Here is an 11,129-nt window from a genome sequence, read left to right on the forward strand (position 1 = left end):
TACATATATATATATTTTTGTTTTGATTACAATAAAAAAGCTTATCTTAAATGGTAAACTTGCTTGTTGAAATTATAATTAATTTCTTCATAATAATTATTGGTAATTAATAAAATCTTTTATGCAAATATCAGATTAAGTGCTACGGTGATGCAAGAAATACTCGAATTTGAGAGAGAGAGAAAGAAAGAAAGAAAGAAAGAAAGAGAGAGAGAGAGAGAGAGGGAGAGAGAGAGAGAGAGAAAGAGAAAGAAAGAGAGAGAGAGAAAGCAAGATAGACAGATAGATAGATAGATAGAGAGAGAAAGAAAGACAGAAAGAAAGAGAGAGAGAGAGAGAGAGGGAGAGAGAGAGAGAGAGAGAGAGAGAGAGAGAGAGAGAGAGAGAGAGAGAGAGAGAGAAAGAGAGATAGATAGATAGATAGACAGAGAGAGAGAGAGGGAGAGAGAGAGAGAGAAAGATAGATAGATAGAAAGAAAGATAGATAGATAGAAAGAAAGATAGATAGATAGATAGAGAGAGAGAGAGAGGGAGAGAGAGAAAGAAAGAAAGAAAGAAAGAAAGAGAGAGAGAGAGAGAGAGAGAGAGAGAGAGAGAAAGCGAGAAAGAGAGAGAGAGAGAGAGAAAGCGAGAAAGAGAGATAGATAGATAGATAAATAGATAGATAGATAGAGTGAGAGAGAGAGAGAGAGAGAGAGAGTTATGTAGGACTTAACACCTGTCCCAATCGTTATCAACTTCACGGTTTTTTTCGTGTCTGATCTGTTCGTCTTGCAGAGATTTCATTGAAATGCATCGAAACATACCGACCGAAAGTCATGCTCAGTTATCATTATGATAGAACAAGATATCATTGAATGCATTTAACAATTTATTAACTATCGCTTATGAAACGGTTGTTGGAATTGGAATATCGGCAGTAAATATTAAAATACATGGAAAAGTGCATTAAATCAAAAAGATGTGTTTAACATTTTGTACCTGCATATCGATATTATAAAGCATTGTCAGGTGAAAGCATCAAAAGTGAAAGTTATGCGGTTACGTTGCAGTTGTGACTGCACAGAAAGAATGCTAGCAAGGGATGTCTTATAAGAACGTTGTTAACATAAAGTATACTCAACTACCTTGGCTATCTCGATTATCTCGACTGGCTTGACTCGCCCTACTACTGTTAATGTTGATATTTAATTAAAAAAATGGATGTAATTATACATATTTGCATAGAGGGCTTAATACCTAAACTTGTTCTGTTGTTTGTTTGAGCTTTACGAGGAATTGTTGCCCCTACTTTAATTTTTATACCCTACACCATTTGTGATACAATGATATATTAATTTTGTGCAGATGTACGTAACACCCAGAAGGACTTAAAATAGATCCAATTTCCCCAAAATTTATTTTAGATCAATTCAAGTTTGTCTGTCCGTCTTGAACGCCTTGTGTTTTTTGTCTTTAACTTGCATGCGGCAATTTTTGAGATATTTTAAAGAAATCCGATATATCAGCGTGTTTTGACTTATGAATGAACGTTGCTTAAAATGGTTCAGATCGGAATACTTTTTCGACCACTTCCCATATAACATTCTATTTTCAAAAGTCGTTATATGAATAAATGTAGAGTGATGTAAGATATTTAATGACGGATCGTGGGCCCGTTAACTTGTTTTCATATCAGCAAGGAAAGTTGTAGTCAATTTTTCAGGTACTTTCATAGCTCCAAACGAGCTGAAGTTTCGCACCCCCCTTTACTTCCCAACGTTACGCAGTCGAATTATCTGTATACTCAACATATCGGCCGATAGGAAAGGGTAGATTATCGTTTTCTTATACCGACATCAAAGGGAAGGGCTTGAAGAGAAGAATACGACAAGCTAAACGTCGCCGTTTTATACTGGTGGACGGTACGCATTAGCGAATGCGTTTCTCTCAACATTCCCTTTAATTTGAGTATTAAATGAATGGCCTTGGAGAGTAAAAGCCGACAAGCTAAAGATATTAATTCTTTGGATAGGAGAATGCATCAAGTGAAAGGAAAGGAAAGAACAACAGAATACCTGGATGGTTGGGTATCTTAATTCTTGCCATTGTAAGAAGGAAACGTAAATAATATAATACATGAAAAAGAGTTTATTAAAAAGTGCGTAAGTTCAGATAAAGAGTTATAAAAAAAAAAAAGAAAAAAAAGAAAATGAAAAAGTATCCTTAAATAATTCTTAAACAATTAATAAAGTATAAGATATGAAAAACAAATATTAAAGATATATAAAAAATAATGACTTAGTTGCACTAAGTACACAATTATTTGATGAACAGCTCAAAACAAATACTGACCAAACCAAATCCTGTATGCGGTAGAAAATGTGGAAGTAGAAAATACAGTAGCAGGAAAATGGGGTAAGTGGGAAATACAGTTGAGACAGTTGAAGATAACTACCACGCAACGAAAGAGACTTTCGGAGAAAAGAAAAGGGGAATAATTTAAAATAACTAGCGGGTCGAAATGTGGCTCTGAAGGAATTGCATGGACAGTATGAGTAATGCAAGTAAACATTAACCAACAACGAAGTAGAAGTTTCGAGAAAAATTAACGGAACGTACAAAGGGGAATAATCAAGAAAGTCGAGTAAGATCATTGAAAGGGTTACAAATACAAAAAAAGGGCTACGGAATGCTAACTGAGGAAATGCCTTGAAATGATGAAACCCTCACAGACATTAGTAGAATGACACTTTTAGAAAATAGATTTCAAGGCTTACGCAGACTGACCTTTCTACAATACAATCACTTTTATATTAACAACGTACATACATACAGCTTAGGAATATTTCAAATCTTAAGGGTCAAAGGTCACATAAAACTTTTATTATTAAAATATAAAAATTTATTAGAAAAAAAAAAAAAAAAATTTTTTTTAATCTTTTTTTTCATTTCTTTCACAGATGTGCATATCATCTATAATTGCCGATGAATGGCTCCAAGCTATGAGTGAAGAAATCAGTTCGCATTAACGTTTGAAACAAAAGAAAGAAAGGATTGGTTTTGGAAAAACCTGATTACCTTCTTCTTACGCTATACTGCACTAATCTATCTAATGAATCTGGCAGCTAACCCGTTATTTGCTCTTTAAAACATCTTTATATGGGAGAATGAAAGAATCTACCCATGCGTAAATAAGGAGCTTTCTTGATGTCGTAAAAAAAATTTTGATTTTTCCGAAAATTTGCAGCGAAACAAATGATATTCAAACTTGATACTACTAAGTTATATATGAAGGCACTGACTGTACCTGACTCTCTTAAATAATATATAAGCACAGCTTAGCAAACTAAAAACTTATGGTGATAAGATATGGAAGGGATGATTGTGCAAAAGTGCTAAAAAAATCGGACTAATACTAATATATATATTAGTTTGGGGAAAAAGAAATCCATTATTTTTATATGAACTTCAGCACTTTATTTAACATGCTTCGGATTGTCCGATTTGGGTCAAATTTTTACAATCCTCCCTAGATTTCAATTTTTCATCATTAAAGAAATTTTGCAATGCAAGAAAAAGATGATAATCGCTTGGTGCCAAGTCCGGACTGTATGGCGGATGCATTAAAACTTCCCACCCAAGCTCCCGAAGTTTCTGGGGAGTCACTGTAGATGTGTGTGGCCTAGCGTTGTCCTGGTGGAACACGACACCTCTCCTGTTGGCCAATTCTGGCCAATCGCTATCTTCAAACGGTCCAGTTGTTGACAGTAGAGATCAGAATTTATCGTTTGGCCATATGGAAGCAACTCATAATAAATAATCCCCTTCCAGTCCCACCAAATGCATAGCAAAACCTTCCCGGCCGTTTGAGGTGCTTCACCGCTCTTTGACCACGATCTTTTTCGCACAGGGTTATCGTATGTGATCCATTTCTCATCTCCAGCCACCATCCGTTTAAGAAATGGGTCTATCTCATTCCGTTTGGCCAAGGCTTCGCAGATGGAAATTCGATCCATCATGTTTTTTTCTGTTAATTGGTATTGCACCCAAACATCGAGCTTCTTTTTGAATCCAGCTTTGTGTAAATGGTTTAAAACTGTTTTATGGTCGATTTTTAGCTCCTGGGCGATGTTACGACTGCTAACATGCCGATCAACTTCGATCATTTCTCCAATTTTATCGACATTTTCGACGACCGGCCTACCTGTGCGAGGTGCATTTTTAACATCAAAAATTCCTGAACGGAATCTAAGAAACCAAAATTGCACACAATTGGCTGTTACAGTATCGGAACCATAAACACCATTCACAATTTTAGCCGCCTGGCTTGCATTTTCGTCTTTGTCAAAGAAAAACTGTAAAATGTACCGAATTTTCTCTTTGTTCACTTCCATTTTTAACACGCTGCAACTCACAACTGAATGCACCAAACAAAAAACAGCAAAGGAATTTTTTTTTACTGCGAAATGTACAGTATGTAAATATACAGTATCGGAAATTGTTTCATCGATACTTTACGAGAAATCTATCAGTGCAGCCATCTACCGAAAAAGTAATGGATTTCTTTTTCCCCAAACTAATATATATATATATATATATAGGTGAGATTTTGATACGCAACATTGTGAGGATTATGAACATTCTCGTGTTAGGCAAAATGTTACTTAGTTAGTTTACAACATTTATACTATTGCACTACGCTTAACTGTGTCATATACTCGATACATGCGAATACATTTTCATAGAAAAAATATGGATTAATTCGACTTTTTTGTATGTGCCAACGATCGAAAGGTTGCAATTAGTTTCGACCCAATTATTGCTGGTACATATTCTCTTATCCTATAATAATAGCGGCAATTGCCATGGAAATGATGAATGAACTTAAAACGTCCATATTCATGCTTTATTACATATCAAGATAGGGTTATTATCAAGTTTCGATTTTGATATTTTTGTTGCATCGAACCTCATATTTTTTTTTTTTTTTTTTTTGCCACCTTGTTTGCTTTCTATGAATTTCTGTATTTTGTGTTTTGTTGCAATTTTCATTGAATAACTTGAACAAATTTTTGTATGTAAAGATAAAAACATAAAAGAATTCAAAATTGGGCCATTACTGAAACAAGTCATAATAAAAGTATGCCTTCAAATGTACGAAAATTTATTGAGTTCCTGTCACTGACGGACTTGCAAGGGAGGGGCGATACTTTTGCTTTGCTTTGAAATCGAATCGATTGATATGATAAAGGAAATATTAAAACGCGATTTTTGAATAACTTTATCGAATCATGAACGAATTTAATCTTCTGATGGTATAAAAATGATTTCTTCATTAAAGTCAAGTCGAAAATCTCAAATGAATTTAAAGGAAATTTAAATTCAGAAACATTTCTTAATTGCGTATTACTTTTCATATGGTGTACGATTCGATTTCGATTCGATTCGATTCGATTGTGTGAAACGAGGCGACTACTAATGCTGTCCTGCATTAAGATCTCTAGGCTCCTGTGTCGGATAAGTATATCTCTACTCAATTTCTCTTTATATGTTTTAGCTTTCAAACTGCGACAGTGACTTTACCTTTGGACCTTTGTATACGCATAAGAATAGATATGGTAAGGATGCTTTCTTTCTTCCATCTTTTACAAATCAATTAAAATGACACTTTGGCAGCTCTTCTTTTGCCGGTTTTTCCGTTAATTATGATTATTTTTGATGAGTTCCAATTTTCGATCTTTTCGTTTAAGCGTAAGAACGCCTTAACATCTATTGTTGTGTAGATAATGAAGACAAGTTATAAATACTAGATAAGTTATATATAAGAGTTGTGTATAAGAGAATGGCTATCCAGATGCTCCTCTTCAGAGTGCTATCATCAAATGACATGCATTGCGTACGTTTCTGATACGTGCATGCTTCTTGCACCCGTCTATAGATACTCATATTTGTATGTTGTGTTTGTATTTAGAATGGACGTCGGAGAGGTATGTTTTTTGTATATATATATATATATTGTATTTATATACAGGAGAAAGTTTCACTTGTGTAATTTATGCTGAAATAGTAGTACATATATATATTTATATTTATAAAGACCATGTATATATAGATGAAATATTATTTGTAATAAATGATTATATGAATAAATTACCAAACAACGTACACAAAAGTTGATATACACATACGTATATAAATATATATAAACATGTATATATATATATACGTACATACATGTATGAATGCATACATATACACGCAATACATACGCATATTATATAAATACATGCATTCATGCATGCATGCATACATACATACATACATCGCATACATACATACATCCATCCATACAAACAATATATTGTTTTACGATAGAAACTACTTCATATTTATCTAAAAAATATTCAGTTCTTTTATTCGACCGTTATCTCTTCTTCTATTTGTGTGTTGTCATGGTGAAAGTCAAAAATGTTATATTAATTTTTTTTCAATTTATTTTTCTTTTTCCCTCTTTTTTTTTACATACAAGCAGGGATACAGTTGCGAAGGCACACACAACTTTAGTATATGTTGAAAATATCCTTAAGTCATAGAAAAAAAATTTTTTTTTATGCATTTTATATTTTTCACAAAACGGAATTTAACCCAGAGACACATAAATTTTATACCAATTTTCCGGTAAAAGAAACTTCCGCTTACAAAGTGTCTAAAGCGTTTTAAGATGATGATGTTAAATAAGAAGACGAAGAAGAAGAAGAAGAAAAAGAATGAGAAAAAGAAGAAGAAGAAGAGACAGTTTACTTGAATTTCCTCATATCTTTAAAAATAAATTTTTTGCGTCCTTAAAATCGACCAAAATATGCGCAAAATTAAATAAAATGAAACAAAACTTTATTTATCTTAAATGAAACCTTCTATGCTTATCACCTATGACTTACTCATTAAGAAATGAATGTATGATGTATATTGTAAATTAATAAAAAAAAAAAAAATTTTCATTACTTTTAGAAAAATCGTACAATTGAAAAAAACGTGCACATAACTGCAAGAGAAAAATGACGAGCGAGAGAAAGAGCGAGACCATGTTCTAAGAAAACTTCTACGACCAGTTTCTCTAGTTTACATCTTATTAATTCTTTTGTTTTTTTTTTTTTTTTTTTTGTAAATGAAACAAGGCAAACTCGAATTACATCCATAATGTCGCCAAATGAAAATGATTCAAAATCGGTAATAAAAATGCAACCTTTGATAAATTTTCTAAAGTTCGTATACAAACTCTGTTATAGAAGACGATAAAAGCAAACAATATTGACAAACATTGGAACTTTGCCATTCAATCTTTTACTAATGGTTTCCGATAGTAGATCATATACAAATGAGGGAAAAAATTTTAATGGGACATGGCCATCCTTTAATGACAGAGTTTCGTTTAATGCAGTTACATAATATGACGACTTTTTAAAATAAGATTTTGTAGTTTTAGGAAATGATCATTTTAAGTAATATTTGTCCTTGGGCCAAAACATGTCAGCGTATTAAATTTCATCAAAATATCTCGAAAATTGCAACCTTTAAGATTGAGCACCAAAAAAAAAAAAAAAAAAAAACCAGAAGGGCGTGTGGACCAACGGACAGGTATCTTAAACCTATTCAAAAAGTCACTTTGAATCGATTGGTATAATGAAAGGTTGATCTATTTCAAGTCCTTCCATGTCTTGGATACATTCGCACAAACCTAATACACACAAGTGGCGTGAGGTATAAAGATAGAAATTAATGCGATGTTCGGACAGTAATATCGTTCTTTGATTACACTTAAGCCGCGATGGCCATTTTAGATTATGGCGGCTGAGTAAGTCTTGTTTGCGGGAGGTTTGCCTAACCTAATTGTAAAATATAAAAATACTTTCCGAGTGAAAAAAGCAATTGCTGGATAGGTATGAAGAGGGGAGAACGTCAAACATAAACCTGGCTTGCACAATATGGTTCCGACAATTTTCATATTGTTTTGAGTGAACACATTTTATAACACAACAATAGGAGAGATCAACGGTTTGGATCAGAAGATGTAAAACTATTACAATAGGTGGGACAGTTGTCCCACTTTACAATTTAGTTGAGGTTTTTTTCCATTGTGTATGCACTTGTAGTTGTAGCCAATCAGCTTTTGTTGTTATGCTGTATTTTATGATTGAGTGGCAGCGAATGATTAAGAAGCAGTGAAAGATGAAATCCACTAAATTTTAGAAAGAAAAATGATTTATATTGGATCTATGAGGGAATCAAAATCACAGCAAGGTTAAGAAGTTGCAGCATCACTTTTTTTTTCCTTATCTATAACTTGTAAAAGACGATCGATCAAAGGAAGCTCGTCTACCGAATTATCGAAAAAAAGTCCGAAATGAATGAGACGAAAGAGTTTATAAAACAATATTTTTATCGGTATATATTTTGTTCTATACAAAATTTCGCAAGATCATTGTTAATTTGTGTAAATCTTGTTGATTTGATCTGATTAAAGCACCAAGAAGAAGAAAAAAAAACCAAAAAATAAACAATTCTAAATTTCAACTAACGCAGTGCCAACCTCGCTGGCTATGTCCTCATGTACTAAGCAATTGATGTCGTCCTTACTGTCATACAATTTGGCCATAGTACCGCAGAACCAAAACGGTTGCATTTGATTTTTCCAACGGCGTAACATGTAGCGATGACAAAATTGCCGCGAACCCTTTATTAAATCCAAAATCAACGGAAATAATGAATGGCACATTGTATCAGCTAAAAAATACGTGCTTCTTCGATAATTTTGAATATCACCCACGGCACTATAGAATTCTATAGCCTTCTTAAAAGACGCCTTCGCCCATGACTTTTGATTGCTAAGCTCTTGTAGTTTTCCTAAATTAAGCATAGCTTTCGCTTCGTATTCTTTTTTACCGAGCTGTCGTGCTAACACTAAAGCCTTTAAAAAATACTGCATAGATTGTTTTTCATCGCTTAAACTGAAAGTAAATAGCAAAACAATAATGATAATACATATATATGTATAAAAAATTAAAATTAAAATTAAATTAAAATGATTAAATATATGAATATATATATATATATATATATATATATATATATATTTGAAATGATTGCAATATGTATTTACTTAAGTAAAGAGATTGCCTTAGAGAGTGCAAGACGTAGTGACATTATTGGTTCGTATTTGTTTGGTGCTAAAAATTTGAGTTCATTCTCAACATCTTCCAATGTTTTATTCGCCAATCTGTAGTGTTTCTCCTCAACATAAATTTCGGCTGAAGTCAATAGCGTACTGATTATGTCAGCCTGGTTGGCAGTGAGACCGCCTATTGAAAAATATATATATATAACTTACAGTATTTTTAATAATTCTCTCACAATCTGTTGATCATATTAACCTTCGGATAATATTAAAAGAGCTTTCCGATTAAAGGATAAAGCCCGATCCATATCGATTGACATAGTTAATCGGCTTAGTTCTAAAAGCGATTTGGCCTTCTTGCGGGCCAACTCTTGAGTTAATTTGGAATAGCCTTCTTTCTTTAGATACCTCACTTCGGCCAGCCAGTTACGATCCACAGCCAATTTCATTGCCATATCATAATATTTTATTGAGGTTTCATGTTTTCCAACTTAAAAAAAATATATGCATATATATATATATATATATAGAGAGAGAGAGTTTTATGGGTTCAATTCGAAGTCTGCAAAAAAAAAAAAATTAACCGATAAAGAATATTGAGCTAAGCAAGCAAGAGCAATTTCACAGAATTTTCAAAAGAATTATTTGTAAAGCCTCTTTTTTTTCATTACATCTCCCTTCATATTGTTAGCCGTCGATTCAAAACGTTACTAATATCGGTAGATTCCAAAATTTGAATCCTTTTTTTATATTAGCTCCGGTGAACTTAAGCTTAAACTTTCGGGAAGAAGGATTTTATGCAAACCCCAATTAGTGCTCTACCCAATATCCACCAGCGGAACCATTCAAATAATTTTTGCAAGAGATAGGAATATTGGAATCGGGCTTTTAATCGACACTTGCTTTGCTATGGGCTTATTCATTTCTTAGCTACGGTTAACGCGGTTATTGGTTCAAAGCTGATCAAACTTTCAAACCATTAAAAAGAAAGAATATAAGGACACGATTTCATTAATTTTTCATATCCATTTTTGCGACGGAATGACAGACCAACGAAACTGCATACGGATATCAAATTATCAAGAAATTATATATGTTTCTTGTGGGGTCTTGGGTACATTTTTGGGTGTGACAATTAATTATCGGCTAAATACTTTAATATTTACAAGAACGAATCGAGAAGTAAAACTTACGTCTGTCAGATAAGATTTTTGCATATGAAAAATATATATGACACAATGGCTGGTCGGAGAGTGTTGATTTTGGGCCCAACTTTTCACCAATTCTCGTCACAATTTGAAGAATGTCTTGCAATAACCAGTCATATTTAAGATTCTGGGGCGTCTGCAACTTTAGGATAACCTGATGCAAAAGATTAAATGTTTTATGCAATCCTTCATAATTTGGCAATAAAGCCATTTTTTCTGCCATCCTGCATTTGTCATATATGTCGAGAAGGAGTGTCGGCTGCTCCATTAAACGATCTCTGATAACATTATCTTTAAAGTACTCATCTTCAGTATTAATTTCAATTTGAAAGTGTTTGGCCGTATACGTTAATCCATCTTCCAAGAGCTCAGTAATAAGAACATCGTATATGGGTCCTGTTACACGTCTCGCCTCTCGATACGCTATAGCGGAAATGTGCTTTTTAAGCTCTTTCCGATCATAGATAACATCGAAGTGATATTTTTCTTTCTTAGGCATTTTCCCCGATAGGTGCTGCTGCTTTTCCTTTCCTTCCCTTCCCTGCCTTTTCAAAGTTTCAGTTTGTTTGTATATCAATAAAAATTATTAATAAACTTGCTTTTTTTTAAAAAAAAAAAAAAAAAAAAAAAAGAAATCTCGCTCGCTCTTTTGCAAGTACAATCGCGAAATTGCGTTTAAAAAAGCAAAAATTATAAAATCGTTTCTCGTTTATCGGTACGACGTTCGCTCAAAATTTAATAAAAAATAAAATTAAAAAAACGATTGC

The 11,129-nt window shown here is 33.1% G+C and overlaps 1 protein-coding gene across 1 annotated transcript; it reads right to left on the reverse strand.

The window, feature by feature from the left end:
- Nucleotides 1-8,542: 8,542 nt before the first annotated feature.
- LOC119644826 lies at nucleotides 8,543-9,609 on the reverse strand. The gene is made up of 3 exons (XM_038044584.1): nucleotides 9,411-9,609; nucleotides 9,140-9,338; nucleotides 8,543-8,987 (listed from the first exon to the last, which is right to left on the reverse strand). The coding sequence occupies exons 1-3, from the start codon at nucleotides 9,607-9,609 to the stop codon at nucleotides 8,543-8,545; spliced, it is 843 nt and encodes a 280-aa protein (XP_037900512.1).
- Between the last annotated feature and the right edge of the window lie 1,520 nt (nucleotides 9,610-11,129).

Source organism: Glossina fuscipes, unplaced genomic scaffold, assembly GCF_014805625.2.
Source record: "Glossina fuscipes isolate IAEA_lab_2018 unplaced genomic scaffold, Yale_Gfus_2 0, whole genome shotgun sequence".
Lineage (NCBI taxonomy): Eukaryota > Metazoa > Arthropoda > Insecta > Diptera > Glossinidae > Glossina > Glossina fuscipes.